Here is a 22,434-nt window from a genome sequence, read left to right on the forward strand (position 1 = left end):
CCCTCTTTGGTATGCAGGAGGACCGACGTCACTGTTTGCTATTCTGGGGAAGATGGCGGAAGCTGCGGCGGTTCCCCCGCATCGGTTCTTCTGTCATTGTTGTAAGGGAGAAGTAAGCCCCAAGCTCCCGGTAAGTCAGTCGTTTCACCGTGTCCCGATCATGGCTGTTCAATGCAGGTCTTGTTCTTTTCCGTCGGTTGACAACCGAATCCAGCAAATAGCAGTAGTTGTTTAACTAGCTAGCTGCTAACTGTAGACGGCTAGCCAGTAGGGCCCTCGGCACTGGCTCTAGCTAGCAAACAAACAATGTTGATGTTTGTTGTTGCTCGCTTTAACAATAGGATTTGTCAACTAATTTCTTTAACAAAGACATTATAACGTAACTCGGCCAGTCTGGCTACTCCTTGTCCTACTAAAGCAGAGGGAATACGGGGGTTGCCTTGGCCTGGGACGCGTTCAGCAGGACACAACGGTTTGGCACGTTCAGATAGAAAATATTATGTAGAACAATACATCATGTAGGCTCTATTTACGCATTCTATCTGCAACGTTCGTGAACGTTTGGCAACTGAATGTGGCACAGTTAAGTTTCACAATCAAACTGAAAGTAAAATGTAGAAAGACATTGCACAATATTTTGACTGCTTGACTGCTTTTAACTACATTTTTTTTGACTGCTTTTAACTACATTAATCCGTATTGACTGCGTTCATTCTAGAAGAGAAGTTATGACACTTAACGTTTTGCATTTAGCTAGCTAGTCGTGTAGCTATCTGTTTGTAATTGACTCGCAGTCTCTGGTAGTCAGTCAATGTGTCAGTAAGTCACTCAGTCTGCTTGTCTAAACCAACGTTAGCTAGGATACATTTGTGTATGTTAGGCTGGTCAGTGAGAGGCAGGCTGGTAATCCCCTGTTTATTCCCTTCCTGCCATTGAAGCTAAATCTGAGAGGAGGCTGTAGTAGGCCTAGACACTGACACGGGCCTAGTTTTGGGATTTCCCTCTTATTGGGAAATAGATCTGTGCCTATGGGTCCGATCCATCTAGCCCAGTGTTTCCCAAACTCGGTCCTGCCCCCCCCATCATCATGATTGGGCTCCAGAGTGATGCAGCGGTCTAAGGCACTGCATCTCAGTGCTAGAGGCGTCACCACAGACCCTGGTTTGATTCCAGGCTGTATTACAACCGGCCATGATTGGGAGTCCCATTGGGCCAGTGTAGTACGGGTTAGGGTTTGGCCGTGGTAGGCCGTCATTGTAAATAAGAATTTGTTAACTGACTTGCCTAGTTAAATAAAAGCTTTGATTATTTGAATCAGTTGTGAAGCGCTGAGGCAAGAAACTAAACTTGTACTGGGGTTGGGCGTGAATTTGGTAAACCCTGATCTAGCCTACCCACAGGCTAACTCTGCCTGCTGGTCTCACTGTGTCACACTCTGTCTCTCTGTGCTGCTGAGGCATGTTTCAGCCATGCCCACTCACTGACGGCATATAAGCAGTTCATCTGTCTCACCTCCCCAAGACATCCACTGAAAGAGAGAGGGTGCATGCCTCAAACATACATGGCAGAACCCTGTGCTTGTCCATCTGAAGCCTTATTTCAGGCATAGTATCTGTATGTTTTCACCAGATGACAATGGCTGAGGCATAGCCTAAGCCTACACACAATATTGCATACAGCAATACAGGTTTTGAACAATTTTGGAATGAGGTTCACTTCAAGTTCAAGTGTCCTTTTGTTTTGTGGAATAAAGAACATGTCTGTGTCATAGGCCTAATCCCATTGTGAGTGAACTCAACACTGGTGCCAGGGAAGAATACTTCTCGATGACAACTTCCACTTTACATGTTGTATGTTCCTGCTTAATGCTATGTTCAAACAGGCTATATCCTGACTCTGCCACAGATCTCTACTAGACATTTCCTCATTCTACAGACAGAAACCCCTGCATAGCTGCCTCACCAGCAAAGTATAGAACACAGTGTAACCCATGTACTCTCTGAGTGTGTGGTATTGTGTGTTTTTGCAGGAGTACATCTGTCCCAGGTGTGAGTCTGGCTTTATAGAGGAGGTAACAGAAGATTCCAGGTGAGAATATCTTGTTTATTATGTCTGTAGCTTTAATGAATCTACCAGATATAGGCTAGGCAGAGTGAATGGAAGGTGGTGGAGAATGACTGTGTATAGATGTTGGATGTTACTAATGCTGTGTTCTGCCTCCTGTGTGCTGTTTCCCTCAGTCTGCTAGAGGGTGGCGCTAACGGGACAGATGACACAGCCACACAGTTTGCAGAGGTATGATATGCACTGTGGCCTGGAGGATACAGGGGTGGGGGGGGATGCAAATGTCTACTGTGATCTCATCTGTACTAAATGTACCTTTGTGATCCCATCTTTCTTTCACATGCTTTCTCTATCTTTCTCTCCCTTCCACTGTCCCTCTCTCCATTCCCCCTCCTCCCACTCTCCCTTTCACCCTCACCCCTCATTTCTCTCAGCAGCTGTGGCACCTGTTGTTTGTAGAGAGGCCTTTCACAGTGGATGGTGACAGTCCAGAATCAGAGCCCCGGGTCCCTGGTGGAGGGGTTGGGGTAGGAGCAGGGGGGTTAGGTCTGGGGGGGCTGGGAGGGCTAGGAGGCCTGGGAGGAGGTCCTATCGGAGGGTCAGTTCCTGCTGGGTTAGGAGGACCCCTGGGGGGTCCTCTGGGAGGGGGGGAACACTGGGGGCCCGGTCGCCCCCCTCGCCTGCACAGTCAGCGGAGGTACCGCTCCAGAGGGAGCAGCAGACCTGACCGCTCGCCTGCCGTAGAGGGGTGAGACTCCTCTCCTTACGATGCCATGTTGATATTCATATGGCTGTTTTGATCAGTCAGGATTTGCAGGTTCTAAATGTAGTCTTTTTTTTAGTTTTCAATGTTCTGCTGATCTCATTCCTAACTGATGTGTGTGCCTTCTCTCTCTGTAGGATAGTACAACAGTTTCTGGCTGGTCTATTTGCCAACTCTGGAGTTCCTGGCCAACCTCCCCTCTCTTGGTAAGAACCTTCTTACTGCCATGTAAGCAGTGGTTATACATTATGTAAGTCCACAGTTTGACTTACACACTTTCTCTTGTGGATTCCTTACAAATAGTGAGGTGGATCAACATGAATATTTGAATGTCCCCTGACTTGTTATGGGTGTGCCTCAGCCAGCACCTCTGGGACCCTGTCATTTAAACCTAGACTAAATCACAACACATATTGTTGCTGTTCATCATGTGTGAAACAGGATATTTCCTGAATGTTTCATCTTTAACTGTAATTGACCTCCTCTCTCTGTGTGTTAGGACGGGGATGCTACACTCTAACCCAGGGGACTATGCTTGGGGACAGGGGGGACTGGACGCAGTCATCACACAGGTACGCACGCACAAACCCCATTCACATGATTTGGTATGTATGGCCACTAAGCAACTATTACTTCATACTACGTAGAATGCTATATGGATGTTGGTAGACCCAGAATGCTATATGGATGTTGGTAGACCCAGAATGCTATATGGATGTTGGTAGACCCAGAATGCTATATGGATGTTGGTAGACCCAGAATGCTATATGGATGTTGGTAGACCCAGAATGCTATATGGATGTTGGTAGACCCAGAATGCTATATGGATGTTGGTAGACCCAGAATGCTATATGGATGTTGGTAGACCCAGAATGCTATATGGATGTTTGTAGACCCAGAATGCTATATGGATGTTGGTAGACCCAGAATGCTATATGGATGTTGGTAGACCCAGAATGCTATATGGATGTTGGTAGACCCAGAATGCTATATGGATGTTGGTAGACCCAGAATGCTATATGGATGTTGGTAGACCCAGAATGCTATATGGATGTTGGTAGACCCAGAATGCTATATGGATGTTGGTAGACCCAGAATGCTATATGGATGTTGGTAGACCCAGAATGCTAATGAAGGTTTAGCCGTTCTCTTGTTATTTTCTCTCTATCTTTTCCAGGGTGTTTCTGATGGTTTTACTCTTTTGTTGTATCATGCTAGGTTAGCACACAGCTTACAGCACAAAGGTGGATTGTAAAGCTGTTCTTATAGTTCCTGCAGCAACCATTGTGATGTATGTTCTCTGTCTACCTGTGTGTAGTTGTTAGGTCAGTTTGAGAACACGGGCCCTCCTCCTGCAGAGAAAGAGAAGATCTCCTCCATTCCTACAGTCAACGTGTCTCAGGATCAAGCAGGTCAGTCCTTTACCTCCTCTCCAGTCTCTCCATAGTGCCGTGGCCTATACACTACCAATCAAAAGTTTGGACACGCTTATTCATTCAAGGGTTTTTCTTTATTTTTACAATTTTATACATTGTAGAAAAATAGTGAAAACATCAAACTATGAAATAACACTTTTTTTGTTGTAACCAAAAAAGTGTTAAACAAAACAAACTATATTTTAAGTTTTAGATTCTAAGTAGCCACCCTTTGCCTTGCACACACAGCTTTGCACACTCTTGGCATTCTCTCAACCAGCTTTACCTGGAATGCTTTTCCAACAATCTTGAGTTCCCACATATGCTGAGCACTTGTTGGCTGATTTTCCTTCGCTCTACGGTCCAACTCATCCCAAACCATCTCAATTGGGTTGAGGTCGGGTGATTGTGCTCCCAAGTGGCGCAACGGTCTAAGGCACTGCATCTCAGTGCAAGAGGCGTCACTACAGTCCCCGGTTCGAATCCAGGCTGAATCACATCCGGCTGTGATTGGGATTCCCATAGGGCGGTGCACAATTGGCCCTGCGTCGCCCGTCATTGTAAAATAAGAATTTGTTCTTAACTGACTTGCCTAGTTAAATAAAAAATAATTGTGGAGGCCAGGTCATCTGATGCAGCCCTCCATCACTCCTTCTTGGTCAAATAGCCCTTACACAGCCTGGGGGTGTGTTGGGTCATTGTCCTGTTGAAAAACAAATGATAGTACCACTAAGCCCAAACCAGATGGGATGGCATATCGCTGTAGAATGCTGTGGTAGCCATGCTGGTTAAGTGTGACTTGAATTCTAAATAAATCACAGACAGTGTCACCAGCAGAGCACCATCACACCTCCATGCTTCACGGCGGGAACCACAAATGCTAAGATTATCCGTTCACCTACTCAGCGTCTCACAAAGACACGGCGGTTGGATACAAAAAATCTAATTTGTCCATTGCTCATGTTTCTTGGCCCAAGCAAGTCTCTTCTTCTTACTGTTGTCCTTTAGGAGTGTTTTCTTTTGCAGCAATTCGACCATGAAGGCCTGATTCACGCAGTCTCCTCTGAACAGTTGATGTTGAGATGTGTCTGTTACTTGAACTCTGAAGCGTTTATTTGGGCTGCAATCTGAGGTGCAGTTAACTCTAATGAATTTATCCTCTGCAGTAGAGGTAACTCTGGGTCTTCCTTTCCTATCAAATGACATTTTATTGGTCACATACACATGGTTAGCAGATGTTATTGTGAGTGTAGCGAAATGCTTGTGCTTCTAGTTCTGACAGTGCAGCAATATCTAACAAGTAATCTAACAATTTCAACAACTACCTAATATACACACATCTAAGTAAAGGAATGGAATAAGAATTTATACATATAAATATATGGATGAGCGATGACAGAGCGCCATAGGCAAGATGCAATAGATGGTATAAAATACAGTATATACATATGATATGAGTGAGGCAAGATATGTAAACATTATTAAAGTGGCATTATGGCAGTCCTCATCAGAGCCAGTTTCATCACAGCGCTTGATGGTTTTTGCGACTGCACTTGAAGAAACTTTCAAAGTTCTTGAAATGTTCCGGATTGACTGAACTTCATGTCTTAAAGTAATGATGGACTGTCGTTTCTCTTTGCTTATTTCAGCTTTTCTTGCCATACTATGGACTTGGTCTTTTACCAAATAGGGCTATCTTCTGTATACCACCCCTACCTTGTCACAACACAACTGATTGTCTCAAAGCATTAAGAAGGAAATCAATTCCACAAATTAACTTTTAACAAGGCATACCTGTTAATTGAAATGCATTCCAGGTGACTACCTAATGAAGCTGGTTAAGAGTGTGCAAAGCTGTCATCAAGACAAAGGGTGGCTACTTTGAAGAATCTCATATAAAATATATTTTGATTTGTTTAACACTTTTTTGGTTACTACATGATTCCATATGTGTTATTTCATAGTTTTGATGTCTTCACTATTATTCTACAATGTAGACAATTGTAAAGATAAAGGAAAAACCCTTGAATGAGTAGATGTGTCTATACTTTTGACTGGTACTGTAAATAAACTATAGCTGTGCTGCTGACAGCTGACTCATTGGGGTAAATGAGGACTCCTCTCTCTCTCTCTCTCTAGCTGCTGTCTCCTGTCCTCGTCTTTCTCACACATACACACATCTGTCCACTGTTTCACTCTCTCTCTTCCTCTCTGTCTCTCTTCCTCTCTCTCGGTCTCACTCTGTCTCTCTCTTTTGGTCTGTCTCTCTCTGTCCCCCCTGGCCCAGGGCCCACATAGCTGTTGTCTCACTCTCCCTCTCTGTCTCTCTCTGTCCCCCCTGGCCCAGGGCCCATATAGCTGTTGTCTCACTCTCCCTCTCTGTCTGTCTCTCTCTGTCCCCCCTGGCTCAGGGCCCACATAGCTGTTGTCTCTGTCTCTCTCTGGCTCAGGGCCCACATAGCTGTTGTCTCCCTCTCCCTTTCTGTCCCCCCTGGCTCAGGGCCCACATAGCTGTTGTCTCCCTCTCTGTCTCTCTCTGTCCCCCCTGGCTCAGGGCCCACATAGCTGTTGTCTCTGTCTCTCTCTGGCTCAGGGCCCACATAGCTGTTGTCTCCCTCTCCCTTTCTGTCTCCCCTGGCTCAGGGCCCACATAGCTGTTGTCTCCCTCTCTCTCTCTGTCCCCCCTGGCTCAGGGCCCACATAGCTGTTGTCTCCCTCTCTGTCTCTCTCTGTCCCCCCTGGCTCAGGGCCCACATAGCTGTTGTCTCCCTCTCCCTCTCTGTCCCCCCTGGCTCAGGGCCCACATAGCTGTTGTCTCCCTCTCTGTCCCCCCTGGCTCAGGGCCCACATAGCTGTTGTCTCCCTCTCTGTCCCCCCTGGCTCAGGGCCCACATAGCTGTTGTCTCCCTCTCTCTCTCTGTCCCCCCTGGCTCAGGGCCCACATAGCTGTTGTCTCCCTCTCTGTCCCCCCTGGCTCAGGGCCCACATAGCTGTTGTCTCCCTCTCTGTCCCCCCTGGCTCAGGGCCCACATAGCTGTTGTCTCCCTCTCTCTCTCTGTCCCCCCTGGCTCAGGGCCCACATAGCTGTTGTCTCCCTCTCTCTCTCTGTCCCCCCTGGCTCAGGGCCCACATAGCTGTTGTCTCTCTGTCTCTCTCTGTCCCCCCTGGCTCAGGGCCCACATAGTTGTTGTCTCTCTGTCTCTCTCTGTCCCCCCTGGCTCAGGGCCCACATAGCTGTTGTCTCCCTCTCTGTCCCCCCTGGCTCAGAGCCTACATAGCTGTTGTCTCCCTCTCCCTCTCTGTCTCCCCTGGCTCAGGGCCCACATAGCTGTTGTCTCTCTGTCTTCCCTGGCTCAGGGCCCACATAGTTGTCTCTGTCTCAGGGCCCACATAGTTGTCTCTCTGTCTCCCCTGGCTCAGGGCCCACATAGCTGTTGTCTCTCTGTCTCCCCTGGCTCAGGGCCCACATAGCTGTTGTCTCCCTCTCTGTCTCCCCTGGCTCAGGGCCCACATAGCTGTTGTCTCTCTCTCTGTCTCCCCTGGCTCAGGGCCCACATAGCTGTTGTCTTACTGTCTCTTGTCATTAAGAGTGCTACCTATTCCTCTGAAATCATCTCAACCAGTCACTCAGTAATTTAGCATCAGATGTTAGGCTTCAGTTATTTTAATGTCTGGTAGGCCGTCATTGTAAATAAGAATTTGTTGTTAACTGACTTGCCTGGTTAAATAAAGGTTCAACACAAACATCTAATGTAACCCCTGCTTCATCATCCCTTCAGTCTTCCCATCTCTCCCCCGTTCTCTGTATACTGTAATATGGAGTATTTTACCTGCATGTAAGATACTTCTGTATGATCATTTATAACAGGAATGTAATACTAGATAATAAAAAAGGTGTGTGTGTGTCTCCAGACTGCAGTATGGAGTGTCCGGTGTGCAAGGAGGACTTTGCAGTGGGAGAGCCCGTCAGACAGCTACCCTGCAACCACTTCTTCCACTCAGACTGTATAGTACCCTGGCTGGAAATGGTGAGGAGGAGGGTGGGGTAATATTTAGTAGGAGGAATGTTTTGAAGACGTTTGTAACTGATTTTCTCCTCTCTCTCTTTCTGCAGCACGATACGTGTCCTGTGTGTAGGAAGGGGTTGAATGGAGAAGACAGCAACACCCAGAACCCCCCAGAATCCCCCTCTCTAAACACGGACCCCCGCACACAGGAGAGATGGTCCTTCTGAAATACACCTCCCCCTCATCGCCTTATCGCACCTCTCCTCTGACCTCCTTTTAATCTCTCCATCTCATCTGTCCTTCATTCCACTTTTTTGACCCTCATCCCCCTCTTCTCTACGAATTACTGCACACGGGAGATAAGGACTTTCTGAAGGATATACCTCCTTCATCTCTGCCTCATTCCTCCGTGTCATCCCTTCATCTCTGCCTCATTCCTCCGTGTCATCCCTTCATCTCTGCCTCATTCCTCCGTGTCATCCCTTCATCTCTGCCTCATTCCTCCGTGTCATCCCTTCATCTCTGCCTCATTCCTCCGTGTCATCCCTTCATCTCTGCCTCATTCCTCCGTGTCATCCCTTCATCTCTGCCTCATTCCTCCGTGTCATCCCTTCATCTCTGCCTCATTCCTCCGTGTCATCCCTTCATCTCTGCCTCATTCCTCCGTGTCATCCCTTCATCTCTGCCTCATTCCTCCGTGTCATCCCTTCATCTCTGCCTCATTCCTCCGTGTCATCCCTTCATCTCTGCCTCATTCCTCCGTGTCATCCCTTCATCTCTGCCTCATTCCTCCGTGTCATCCCTTCATCTCTGCCTCATTCCTCCGTGTCATCCCCTCATCTCTGCCTCATTCCTCCGTGTCATCCCCTCATCTCTGCCTCATTCCTCCGTGTCATCCCCTCATCTCTGCCTCATTCCTCCGTGTCATCCCCTCATCTCTGCCTCATTCCTCCGTGTCATCCCTTCATCTCTGCCTCATTCCTCCGTGTCATCCCTTCATCTCACTCCTCCTTTCTGAATCATCTCTTCATCTACAGTCATAGGATGGTCATCTCAGTATGGTTGTTCCTGTCTCAATGCCCCTGGAACCATGTTCACACACACACAGAGTACACATCATGATTCGGTAGACCCCCACACACACATCATGATTCGGTAGACCCCCACACACACACACCATGATTCGGTAGACCCCCACACACACATCATGATTCGGTAGACCCCCACACACACACCATGATTCGGTAGACCCCCACACACACATCATGATTCGGTAGACCCCCACACACACACACAGAGTACACACACATCATGATTCGGTAGACCCCCACACACACATCATGATTCGGTAGACCCCCACACACACATCATGATCCATTAGCTGTCCTCTGCCTCATCATGACCAAGCACTTGCCTTTACCTCGCTTCAAACATCAACCCCATCTCGTTTTTTCTACTCTTTTCTCCATATTCCTCTTTTTCCATCCTTCTGAAAAGCACTGCTGTAAAACAATGTCTCTCCCTACCCCTCTACTCCTGGGATGCTTCTCAATCGTCTAGAGTGGCTTCCTCTCCTCATCATCTGCACTGAACATGGTGGATGCACACCAGGAATTTGGTTTTGCCTTTCTAGCTCTGTCACATCAGTGCAGAAAGGAGACGAGGGGACATCATTTTGACTATTGAGACGGGCCCCTCCACAATCTACTGTCATTCTGGTGTATATATTACAAACAGATTGCATCGCTCTGTCATTTTATTCCTCTGTTGATGACTTTTGTCTTTTGTTTCACATTTCTATCACTCTATTTTTTTAATGTAAATACTTTTAGTCCAACAACTTCTGGTTTGAGAAGAGAACAACAAAGCATATTGAGAATGGAGACAAATGTGAATCCCTGGGTATTAGTCTGTGTATATTATTATATGATAACATGTATGATGTATTAATAATTCCAAAAAATATTAAAAACCAGTAACATTGATTTTTATCGGGTCTGTCTGTCCATTAAAAGTCCCGATACTTGTGTGAAGACGTAATAGAGACAAATCATTTATTGAAAAGGCAAATGGTTTAAACTGCATTAATACATTCTGTACATTATTACTTTACATGATCTCTTTTATAAACCATGTTCACACCGTTATTAACCAGATTTCAGTTTAGAAACAGTTGTTAGCAGACCGGTGTAATGGTCAGACCTTCTCAAGCAGCAGCAGTGTCTGATCATAGTAGTGTACCTGGCCCTGGTTTGATCACATGCTATATTCACACATTCCAGAGCTTTTCCCAGCGTGATGAAGATCAGTGCAGATAGTCACAGCATACATAGGAACACACAACATATTTGGCTGTATTGGCTAAACCACACACACATTTCAAGCTCTGATCAAAGACATGGCAGAGCCCACGATGCTGCAGGGTTATCAGGTATGCTGTGACCAGTCAGGCTGTTATGAGGCAGCACATTGGGCTTTGGATGGTGGTGGGAGTTGAGTGTGCTGGTGGAAATGTAGCAGACCTGCTAGTGAGGGATAATGGTGCTGACCGATGACAAATGTTTGGTCGTTTTTTTGGAAGTGTAGCACAGGGGTAATGCCGACTGTGACAATGCTTTGGCCCTGGCAGTAAAGGTGTGTGATCCGTGTGTGTTCCATTCCAGTGTGATCAGCGTGTGTTCCAAGCGAGTGTGAGCAGGGAGTGGGCTGGAGCACTGGAGGAGATGAAACCCACAGCAGGATCATACACCTCAAACTGGACCTCTGACGACGACCTGCAACACACACACAGTCTCACATCAAGGTAACACACATGCAAACACACACATATCAAGTGTTAACACACACACTTTCACCCACCTGTTGAGGATGGTAAGCACCACTGACCCGTCTGGCCTGACGAAGGCAGAGCTTTCCAGTTTTGTTTCCTGACTGAAGGACACACCCACTCTCTGAGACCCCTCCCACAGGAACTTACTGTGTAGCAGAGTTAATTTACTTGTGTTATATGTACATAAACACATACAGATCAGTGATCACCAAGTAAGTTAGGAAAGAAGGGTTCATTTTATAAAGTATTGGTACAGGGTGTCAGACCTGCCCAGGTGGGACAATACAGTACCTGAAGTGGGCCATGCTATAGAAGGTGGGACAGTACAGTACCTGAAGTGGGCCATGCTATAGAAGGTGGACAGTACAGTACCTGAAGTGGGCCATGCTATAGAAGGTGGGACAGTACAGTACCGGAAGTGGGCCATGCTATAGAAGGTGGGACAGTACAGTACCTGAAGTGGGCCATGCTATAGAAGGTGGGACAGTACAGTACCGGAAGTGGGCCATGCTATAGGAGGTGGGACAGTACAGTACCGGAAGTGGGCGATGCTATAGAAGGTGGGACAGTACAGTACCTGAAGTGGGCCATGCTATAGAAGGTGGGACAGTACAGTACCGGAAGTGGGCCATGCTATAGAAGGTGGGACAGTACAGTACCGGAAGTGGGCCATGCTATAGAAGGTGGGACAGTACAGTGCCTGAAGTGGGCCATGCTATAGAAGGTGGGACAGTACCTGAAGTGGGCCATGCTATAGAAGGTGGGACAGTACAGTACCTGAAGTGAGCCATGCTATAGAAGGTGGGACAGTACCTGAAGTGGGCCATGCTATAGAAGGTGGGACAGTACCTGAAGTGGGCCATGCTGTAGAAGGTGGGACAGTACCTGAAGTGGGCCATGCTATAGGTGGGACAGTACAGTACCTGAAGTGGGCCATGCTATAGAAGGTGGGACAGTACCTGAAGTGGGCCATGCTATAGAAGGTGGGACAGTACAGTACCGGAAGTGGGCCATGCTATAGAAGGTGGGACAGTACAGTACCTGAAGTGAGCTATGCTATAGAAGGTGGGACAGTACAGTACCGGAAGTGGGCCATGCTATAGAAGGTGGGACAGTACAGTACCTGAAGTGGGCCATGCTATAGAAGGTGGGACAGTACAGTACCGGAAGTGGGCCATGCTATAGAAGGTGGGACAGTACAGTACCTGAAGTGGGCCATGCTATAGAAGGTGGGACAGTACAGTACCTGAAGTGGGCCATGCTATAGAAGGTGGGACAGTACAGTACCTGAAGTGGGCCATGCTATAGAAGGTGGGACAGTACCTGAAGTGGGCCATGCTATAGAAGGTGGGACAGTACAGTACCTGAAGTGAGCCATGCTATAGAAGGTGGGACAGTACCTGAAGTGGGCCATGCTATAGAAGGTGGGACAGTACCTGAAGTGGGCCATGCTATAGAAGGTGGGACAGTACAGTACCGGAAGTGGGCCATGCTATAGAAGGTGGGACAGTACAGTGCCTGAAGTGGGCCATGCTATAGAAGGTGGGACAGTGCCTGAAGTGGGCCATGCTATAGAAGGTGGGACAGTACAGTACCTGAAGTGGGCCATGCTATAGAAGGTGGGACAGTACAGTACCTGAAGTGGGCCATGCTATAGAAGGTGGGACAGTACCTGAAGTGGGCCATGCTATAGAAGGTGGGACAGTACAGTACCTGAAGTGAGCCATGCTATAGAAGGTGGGACAGTACCTGAAGTGGGCCATGCTATAGAAGGTGGGACAGTACCTGAAGTGGGCCATGCTATAGAAGGTGGGACAGTACAGTACCGGAAGTGGGCCATGCTATAGAAGGTGGGACAGTACAGTGCCTGAAGTGGGCCATGCTATAGAAGGTGGGACAGTGCCTGAAGTGGGCCATGCTATAGAAGGTGGGACAGTACAGTACCTGAAGTGGGCCATGCTATAGAAGGTAGTACAGTACCTGAAGTGGGCCATGCTATAGAAGGTAGTACAGTACCTGAAGTGGGCCATGCTATAGAAGGTGGGACAGTACAGTACCTGAAGTGGGCCATGCTATAGAAGGTGGGACAGTACAGTACCTGAAGTGGGCCATGCTATAGAAGGTAGTACAGTACCTGAAGTGGGCCATGCTATAGAAGGCAGTACAGTACCTGAAGTGGGCCATGCTATAGAAGGTAGTACAGTACCTGAAGTGGGCCATGCTATAGAAGGCAGTACAGTACCTGAAGTGGGCCATGCTATAGAAGGCAGTACAGTACCTGAAGTGGGCCATGCTATAGAAGGTAGTACAGTACCTGAAGTGGGCCATGCTATAGAAGGCAGTACAGTACCTGAAGTGGGCCATGCTATAGAAGGTAGTACAGTACCTGAAGTGGGCCATGCTATAGAAGTCAGTACAGTACCTGAAGTGGGCCATGCTATAGAAGGCAGTACAGTACCTGAAGTGGGCCATGCTATAGAAGGTAGTACAGTACCTGAAGTGGGCCATGCTATAGAAGGTAGTACAGTACCTGAAGTGGGCCATGCTATAGAAGGTGGGACAGTACAGTACCTGAAGTGGGCCATGCTATAGAAGGTGGGACAGTACAGTACCTGAAGTGAGCCATGCTATAGAAGGTGGGACAGTACAGTACCGGAAGTGGGCCATGCTATAGAAGGTGGGACAGTACCTGAAGTGGGCCATGCTATAGGTGGGACAGTACAGTACCTGAAGTGGGCCATGCTATAGAAGGTGGGACAGTACAGTACCTGAAGTGGGCCATGCTATAGAAGGTAGTACAGTACCTGAAGTGGGCCATGCTATAGAAGGTGGGACAGTACAGTACCTGAAGTGGGCCATGCTATAGAAGGTAGTACAGTACCTGAAGTGGGCCATGCTATAGAAGGTAGTACAGTACCTGAAGTGGGCCATGCTATAGAAGGTGGGACAGTACAGTACCTGAAGTGGGCCATGCTATAGAAGGTAGTACAGTACCTGAAGTGGGCCATGCTATAGAAGGTGGGACAGTCAGTACCTGAAGTGGGCCATGCTATAGAAGGTGGGACAGTACAGTGCCTGAAGTGGGCCATGCTATAGAAGGTGGGACAGTCAGTACCTGAAGTGGGCCATGCTATAGAAGGTAGTACAGTACCTGAAGTGGGCCATGCTATAGAAGGTGGGACAGTCAGTACCTGAAGTGGGCCATGCTATAGAAGGTAGTACAGTACCTGAAGTGGGCCATGCTATAGAAGGTGGGACAGTACAGTACCTGAAGTGGGCCATGCTATAAAGGGGGGACAGTACCTGAAGTGGGCCATGCTATAGAAGGTGGGACAGTACAGTACCTGAAGTGGGCCATGCTATAGAAGGTGGGCTGTTTGTAGAAGATGTCTCGGCTGTGGTCCACGATGATGGGGCTGTCCACGAAGTTCTTCACCCAGTTGGGCCCTCCTCCTTGGTCCAGAGCCAGGTTCCAGTCTGTCCAGCCCACCACATAGTGGTTCAGGTCCTACAGCAGACAAGAGAGGAGAGGAAGAGAGGGAGAGTAGAGAGAGGAAGAAAGTGACTCATTCACTGTCTAGTTTGTGTTGTTGTGTTACCTGGCATTGCATCAGCATAAACAATCCTGTGATTCTCAGGAGAGTGACTGTTCCGATGCTAAATGAATGGAGAGGGAACAGGTAAGAGAGTCCTGTTTCAGTCCTGCAGAGTATTCAGAGAGAGAAAGGGGGTGTGAAAAACAAGAGGGAGGAAGAGCGGGAGGCATGGATAAACTGAGAGCACCATTCTAGCTTGTTCCCTAGGGCAACATAACAGAGCAGCAGTTTGAGCTGTAGAGTTCAGTACAGTATGAATGTGTTTAACTCGCGCTGCAGGACATGACACAGAACTGACTTCATGAGGGACGAACAAAGAACAAGGAGACAAAAACAGACAGAGCTCACAGACACACCTTCAATTCATCAGTTGGCCCCTGTAACATTTCACAATCAGCACCTAAGCTACTAACTAGATCATACACAGGAATCTGACAAAATATTGAGGTCACACTCAACTTATTTTTGTCTGATGTCATGCTGACCTGTTCAATTACCTGCTACAGTAACACCTTCACATGTACACCTGTACGATGTCATTCTCACCCGTTAGCCATACGACTAAGAAAGAGTACGTATTGACGATCCTCATTCTAGGTCATACGGCTATCTTACCTGTATGATGCTGTGTGCGTACTGCTCAGCTCTCTCCCAGCTACCCAGCCGTACTCCTCTGTCTGTGGGGCTCCAGCCAGCGCAGGCCTCCGTTCCAAACAGGTAGTATTCTGGGTACAGGTGGTGGGTAGTGCCCAGGGAGAGCTCTGCCGGCACCAGAGTGTCCAGGTACCAGTGGACTCCAACACCATGGATATACCTGCCAGCACGCACATCACTGAGGACCTGGGAGGAGGAGGAGCATACTTCAATATTGTCCAAATGTACACTTTCAACATTTCACTATTTCTTTATGGACTTCTCCCCTTTTCCCATGCATCCTTCTTTTGTTGACTCTCTCTACTCTCTGTCCTTGACCCTACCTTACCCCATCCCTTCATCTCTCATTCCTTTCCTCCCTCTCTCAAAGCCCCTCCTCTTCTTCCTCTCTCTCACCACTTTAGCCCAGTGTGGCAGTAGCAGTCTGTTGTCGTCCAGGATGAGGAGGTGTGTGTGGGGGTGTGTGGAGGTGTGCAGGGCGGGGCCTAGGTCCAGGCCCACCCAATCCCTCTGCTCCTCTGCTGTGAAGCCCAGAGCCTGGAAACTGGAGCAGAGAAAACAGATTACTGTTATAATATATGCCATTTAGCAGACGCTTTTATCCAAAGCGTGCATAGATTTGACGTATTTTGGTGGTTCCGGGAATCGCACCCACTACCCTGGCGTTACAAGCTCCATACACTACCAACTGAGCTAAAAGAACCTGTAACATGTACTTCCTCTATAACTAACTTCATTACCAGAATGCAATTACTAACTAAATAACACTTCTTCCTGTTGTCAATTATGTACCTGCCTTAGATACACATGTAATATAAAGTGAGATGTGACCTGTAGTTGGTCATCTGTCCAGCAGAGGGCTCGTTGCCTGTGGTCACGGCCCAGAATGATAGGTTGTATTTGGCATACTCCTCCAGGAACCTGAGGGAGTAGAATGAATACTCAGAGAGAGGGGGAAAAGTCCAACTCCTCTGTAAGGCTCCATGTGCCCAGGTCTTTGTGTGTATACTGTATGATAACTGACATAGTATTTAGCCCAGGTCTTTGTGTATACTGTATGATAACTGACATAGTATTTAGCCCAGGTCTTTGTGTATATACTGTATGATAACTGACATAGTATTTAGCCCAGGTCTTTGTGTGTATACTGTATGATAACTGACATAGTATTTAGTTCAGGTCTTTGTGTGTATACTGTATGATAACTGACATAGTATTTAGTCCAGGTATTTGTGTGTATACTGTATGATAACTGACATAGTAATTAGCCCAGGTCTTTGTGTGTATACTGTATGATACCTGACATAGTATTTAGTTCAGGTTTAGGTGTGTATACTGTATGATACCTGACATAGTATTTAGCCCAGGTCTTGTGCTCCTTGCCCCCAGGCTGGCCCTTCAAAGAGCCCTTGCCAGTGAGAGCACCGTTGGTCTTCAACCATGCGGGGGCGCTCCAGGCACTGGCCAGCAGAGACAGGGGGCGGGGCGACAGGGCCTGGGCTCGCTGCAGCAGGGGGATCTGGGATTGGACCAACAACAGGAAGTGGTGTTGTGAGTACATACATCCCTATTCCTCCATGACTGCATGGCCATGCACGACTCCAACTCCATCAAGTTTGCTGACGACAGTGGTAGGCCTGTTACCCGGCTACCGTCTGACATTCGAAGACATTACAGGTGCGTCAAAGCCAAGACAGAGAGACAAAAAAACTGCTTCAATTACCAGGCCATCAGACTGTTGAACAGCCATCACTAGCTGTCTACAAGGTGATGCACACTCACTGAAACCGCATACTGTCCCATGTTATAGAGACATTGAACCACTAGTCACTTCCTGTTTCACACTGTGTATTTAAATACTGTATCCCCGAGATAGATTAATTATTCTGCAGCATTGAAGGTCCCCAAGAACACAGTGGCCTCCATCATTCTTAAATGAAAGACGTTTGGAATAGAGTTCGACCGATTAATCGGAATGGCCGATTAATTAGGGACGTTTTCATAACAATCGGAAATATCGGTATTTTTGGACGCCGATTTTGCTATTTTATTAAAAAATATATATGATTACACCTTTATTTAACTAGACAAGTCAGTTAAGAACACATTCTTATTTTCAATGACGGCCTAGGAACGGTGGGTTAACTGCCTTGTTCAGGGGCAGAACGACAGATTTTTACCTTGTCAGCTCAGGGATTCAATCTTGCAACCTTACGGTTAACTAGTCCAACGCTCTAACCACCTGCCTCACGAGGAGCCCGCCTGTTACGCGAATGCAGTAAGAAGCCAAGGTAAGTTGCTAGCTAGCATTAAACTTATCTTATAAAAAACAATCAATCATAATCACTAGTTAACTACACATGGTTGATGATATTACTAGTTTATCTAGCGTGTCCTGCGTTGCATATAATCGATGCGGTGCGTATCGTTGCTCCAACATGTACCTAACCATAAACATCAATGCCTTTTTTTAAATCAATACACAGAAGTATATATTTTTAAACCTGCATATTTAGCTAAAAGAAATCCAGGTTAGCAGGCAATATTAACCAGGTGAAATTGTGTCACTTCTCTTGCGTTCATTGCACGCAGAGTCAGGGTATATGCAACAGTTTGGGCCGCCTGGCTCGTTGCGAACTAATTTGCCAGAATTTTATGTAATTATGACATAACATTGAAGGTTGTGCAATGTAACAGGAATATTTAGACTTATGGATGCCACCCGTTAGATAAAATACGGAACGGTTCCGTATTTCACTGAAAGAATAAACGTTTTGTTTTCGAAATGATAGTTTCCGGATTCGACCATATTAATGACCAAAGGCTCGTATTTCTGTGTGTTATTATGTTATAATTAAGTCTATGATTTGATAGAGCAGTCTGACTGAGCGATGGTAGGCACCAGCAGGCTCGTAAGCATTCATTCAAACAGCACTTTCGTGCGTTTTGCCAGCAGCTCTTCGCAATGGTTTAAGCATTGCGCTGTTTATGACTTCAAGCCTATCAACTCCCGAGATTAGTGAAATGGCTAGCTAGTTAGCGGGGTGAGCGCTAATAGCGTTTCAAATGTCACTCGCTCTGAGACTTGGAGTAGTTGTTCCCCTTGCTCTGCATGGGTAACGCTGCTTCGAGGGTGGCTCTTATCGATGTGTTCCTGGTTTGAGCCCAGGTAGCGGCGAGGAGAGGGATGGAAGCTATACTGTTACACTGGCAATACTAAAGAACCTATAAGAACATCCAATAGTCAAAGGTATATTAAATACAAATTGTATAGATAGAAATAGTCCTATAATTCCTATAATAACTACAACCTAAAACTTCTTACCTGGGAATATTGAAGACTCATGTTAAAAGGAACCACCAGCTTTCATATGTTCTCATGTTCTGAGCAAGGAACTTAAACGTTAGCTTTCTTACATGGCACATATTGCACTTTTACTTTCTTCTCCAACACTTTGTTTTTGCATTATTTAAACCAAATTTAACATGTTTCATTATTTATTTGAGGCTAAATTGATTTTATTGATGTATTATATTAAGTTAAAATAAGTGTTCATTCAGTATTGTTGTAATTGTCATTATTACAAATAAATAAATAAAAATCGGCCGATTAATCGGTATCGACTTTTTTTGGTCCTCCAATAATCGGTATCGGCGTTGAAAAATCATAATCGGTCGACCTCTAGTTTGGAACCACCAAGACTCTTCCTAGAGCTGGCCGCCCGGCCAAACTCAACTTCACAATAACAGCACTTACAGTTGACCGGAACAGCTCTAGGAGGGCAGAAATGTGACAAGCTGACTTGTTGGAAAGGTGGCATCCTATGATGGTGCCACGTTAAAAGTTACTGAGCTCTTCAGTATGGGCCATTCTACTGCCAATGTTTGTCTATGGAAATTGCATGGCTGTGTGCTCGGTGTACAGTACATACTGTATGGATTTCATTTTGATACTGCTACAGTGCTATTTAGGTTGTTCATTGGATTCAGATGTTCTTGATTTCTTGCCTTTTTTATTTTAATTTTAATTGTTTGACATCTGACTGCAGTTTTTGGAGCTAGTAACATAAGCATTTCGCTGCACAGCTATAACACCTGCTAAACTGTTTACGCGACCATTAAACTTTAATTTGATACGTTTACGATCTAACAAGTCAAAGGAGAGAAAGAGCTGAAAAAAGAGAGCGAGAAACAGAGAGACTATCTAAGCCACCTTCATGTTAGTGTCCTCTGGTGCTAAGGTAAAGTTGTCCAGGTTGTAGTCTCCAGGTGAGTCGGCATAGGTGTACAGATGGGTTGAGAAGTCACAGCTGGCAATGGGCACCCGCACCACACTGTACCCAATACCTGGGACACAAAGCAACAGCAGTATACACACTTAACTCAGCCTTTATCTGACAAGGTTTGTCCCATTAACATAAAATGTCTTACTCAAGTGAAATAGACAGGACTATTCTAGTAATTATGATTATAGCTATGGCCCTTACTGACACCCTGACCTCTCACCCTGAGCAGAGAAGTACTGTCGTAGTAGCTGGTCCTGTGTTCTGGGGGACAGAGACAGGATGTTGATGGCAGCTGAGTCTGTCATGGCTCCTCCAAACCCTCTGATCCTCTGGTACTTCTGGTAGGGAACCACAGTCAGCCTGAGAACTGGGAGAGATGGAGGGAGGGAGGGGGAGAGAGGGGGGTGGTCAGTACAGGTCCTGAAGGGTAACAGTGTGTGCAGGCTTTTGTCTTTTTTGTTTCCCACCCTTGGGCTAGTGGGGGTTGTTGTTTTCAGCCCAGGCTATTCTCACCTGCTCCAGTGCTGTTCTTCTGTCCCTGTCCCTGTCCTCTCTGCAGCCTGCTGCCAGCCTTACTGCTGGTGAAGGACAGGAACTGACCCAAGACAGGTAGTGTGTCCGACCCAATACTGTCACAGTGGGTGGAGTTACACTCACACACCACCGAGCCATGGCCAAAGTTACGGGCCACACACTCATCACTGCCTGGGGAGGAAACACACACAGGGTTATAAAGGGTCTTTCATAAGGGGAAGGGAAGCTATGGGTCTTTGGTCATCAGCATCAATAAATGACATGACTGACAGTGGTAAACATGCTGATTTAAACAATGCAGTTCAGAAACGTGTCATAAAGCTTTATCTATGTGTTAAGTAGTTATAAACATGGTCATGGCTAGTTCTACATTTAATTCGACTAGTTAGTTAGTTCCCATGTGAAAGTGGCCATACATAACATACTGTACCTCTGGATCGTGTTGCTACTCCAATGAACAAAGCAAGAGGGATGAGTGCTGTTGACAATGGCATTCTATCTGTAGAGAGAACAGAGAATAACAACAGCATGCTGACAGGTGCTGTAGCCTACTAGCCCCTGATCATGACTCTGTTCCATTACATTATACATACGGAGTAACGTTAGGCTCCTTTAGTCCATTAGCTAGTGTCATTTTAATCCGCAACTGTCACAATCACTGTCACCAGTGCGCATCAGAGGTTCGTTCTTACCTAGTTTTTATCAGGATATTTGACATGTCATAAAGTGCACGTCAAGTACTGAGTTGCATGTCCAACTGATCGATTTTCTCTGCTATATCCGGATTGTACAAAATTGTATGGACCTCGATAGTCATATGACAAGCGCACTGTGGTACGTCACTTCGATGTAAATTGTAGTTTACCGCTAGAGGTCGCCAGTGACAAATACAAGGTTGGGAACATTGTCCACCATAGTAGTGTAACGAGCCTGCAAAGCCACTGAAACTCACGTAGCTAGTTAACTAGCATAAACAGTTCGGTACGATCATTTCCCATTAAATAATCAAGTTGTGGTTTATTTGGATGAATATAGTGCCCACCAACAGCCACCAACCCGGACCCAACGCACACAGGCGCTACTCAAACTGACTGGCCCAGCGTGCCCCAGTCAGCATCATCAACATACAGAAACTCATTTGCATAACACTGTGTGATAGGCTGAGAGATATTCAAACGTAAACACACATTAGTTTACGTTACCCATGTAAATAGAATCCATGGATTCGATTTCTATGACATTACCTTCTTAGACTGAAACACATAATTGAACTGACTAAACATAAAACAACATATATGTAATCCACTGAGACATTGTACAGTGACCACACAGATAGAACAATAACCTAGTGTGGGTTAGTTATGAAAATCTTTGTCAATGCTTTCTGAATGTATATGGTTACCAGTGTTAAAACCCTCTAGCCAAGCGGGCTTTCTAACCGTTAATATATAGTTCAGTGCTCCTAACAGTTCTTTGGGGTCCACCCCCTGACCTGCTGCAATTAACTCAGGTGCTTGACACTTTCTCTTGTAGGTGCACAGGGCATCTCAGTGTTTACGTCCGTTTGTGTTGTATATGTCTCTGTGTCTTTGACTAGCTTTCAGTCCTGACAGTGTCCAGTTCCCTTTCAGCTGACACATTAACATCTCTTGGAGCCCACAGTTTACCATTTTCCTCCACCCTTCTCCTGAAGGGTAACCTAGGCAACACTGGTTTATTTTTCTCAGATCACACAGTTTCCTGTTGTGCTCTGAAACAACCCCAAAGTAAGGTTTGAGTATAAGTAAGGTTATAGTGTACGATGGAATAATAAGGCCCATTCCACTGTACTCCAGTACTTCATACAGCACATCTGACCGTTGTTTTTGCAATTTAAAAGTAAGCTGACAACCTCTTCTGGTATTCACTAAGCCACACATATTCATTATTCTCATACCTGGGGGTGTCATCTTTAGAGCAAACACTGTGGCCCTCCAGGATCTCTCTCTCTCGCTCTAATCATATCAACTATCTCCTAGCAAATCCTTTTCAAACTTTGCATAATGAAGAAATACAGAGATAAGACTCTTGGTGCTCATCAGCCACTCAACATTACAAAAGGACATGGCAAAAAAATAGAAGATTCATCCAGAGTTGTTTGGATGGAAGCAGTGGCTAGCAGCTGTACTGAGGTAGCTAACGTTAGCTAGTTAGGACGTATCTTTGTTGATGTTTGATGTCAGACCGATGCTGAATTTGATTCTGATCGTAAAATACACTTTACTCTTTAAAAGTAAATGCTAAAT

General features: G+C 46.3%; 2 protein-coding genes across 3 annotated transcripts; one reads left to right on the plus strand and one right to left on the minus strand.

Annotated features, from left to right (window-relative positions):
- The first annotated feature begins 3 nt into the window (after window positions 1–3).
- Window positions 4–9,440, plus strand: rnf115 (ring finger protein 115). Its single transcript, XM_038994822.1, has 9 exons — window positions 4–130; window positions 2,030–2,088; window positions 2,241–2,295; window positions 2,502–2,812; window positions 2,965–3,033; window positions 3,327–3,399; window positions 4,146–4,239; window positions 8,155–8,270; window positions 8,357–9,440. Exons 1-9 carry the CDS (start codon window positions 53–55, stop codon window positions 8,474–8,476), a joined length of 975 nt encoding a protein of 324 aa, XP_038850750.1. The 5' UTR covers window positions 4–52; the 3' UTR covers window positions 8,477–9,440.
- Window positions 9,441–10,278: 838 nt separating this feature from the next.
- On the minus strand, window positions 10,279–21,072 carry gba (glucosidase, beta, acid). 2 transcript variants are annotated; one of them, XM_038994820.1, is made up of 12 exons: window positions 20,842–21,072; window positions 20,580–20,644; window positions 20,129–20,320; window positions 19,836–19,982; window positions 19,543–19,676; window positions 16,676–16,848; window positions 16,161–16,250; window positions 15,726–15,873; window positions 15,291–15,515; window positions 14,424–14,587; window positions 11,109–11,225; window positions 10,279–11,023 (listed from the first exon to the last, which is right to left on the minus strand). In XM_038994820.1, the coding sequence occupies exons 1-12, from the start codon at window positions 20,865–20,867 to the stop codon at window positions 10,918–10,920; spliced, it is 1,587 nt and encodes a 528-aa protein (XP_038850748.1). In that variant the 5' UTR covers window positions 20,868–21,072; the 3' UTR covers window positions 10,279–10,917. The 2 variants fall into 2 exon arrangements, with proteins under 2 accessions (XP_038850748.1, XP_038850749.1); XM_038994821.1 differs by having other exon boundaries at window positions 20,580–20,648; window positions 20,842–21,071.
- Between the last annotated feature and the right edge of the window lie 1,362 nt (window positions 21,073–22,434).

Source organism: Salvelinus namaycush, chromosome 5 (genome assembly GCF_016432855.1).
Source record: "Salvelinus namaycush isolate Seneca chromosome 5, SaNama_1.0, whole genome shotgun sequence".
Taxonomy (NCBI): domain Eukaryota; kingdom Metazoa; phylum Chordata; class Actinopteri; order Salmoniformes; family Salmonidae; genus Salvelinus; species Salvelinus namaycush.

Excerpts from the sequence above, each read along its gene's own strand:
- rnf115 (XM_038994822.1), top strand. The coding sequence starts at position 53 with ATGGCGGAAGCTGCGGCGGTTCCCCCGCATCGGTTCTTCTGTCATTGT. Across the intron at positions 2,296-2,501 it reads CAGCCACACAGTTTGCAGAG|CTGTGGCACCTGTTGTTTGT; the intron begins GTATGATATGCA and ends TTCTCTCAGCAG. Across the intron at positions 4,240-8,154 it reads CGTGTCTCAGGATCAAGCAG|ACTGCAGTATGGAGTGTCCG; the intron begins GTCAGTCCTTTA and ends GTGTGTCTCCAG.
- gba (XM_038994820.1), bottom strand. The coding sequence starts at position 20,867 with ATGTCAAATATCCTGATAAAAACTAG. Across the intron at positions 20,321-20,579 it reads AGTAGCAACACGATCCAGAG|GCAGTGATGAGTGTGTGGCC; the intron begins GTACAGTATGTT and ends TTTCCTCCCCAG. Across the intron at positions 16,849-19,542 it reads CAGAGGACACTAACATGAAG|ATCCCCCTGCTGCAGCGAGC; the intron begins GTGGCTTAGATA and ends GTCCAATCCCAG.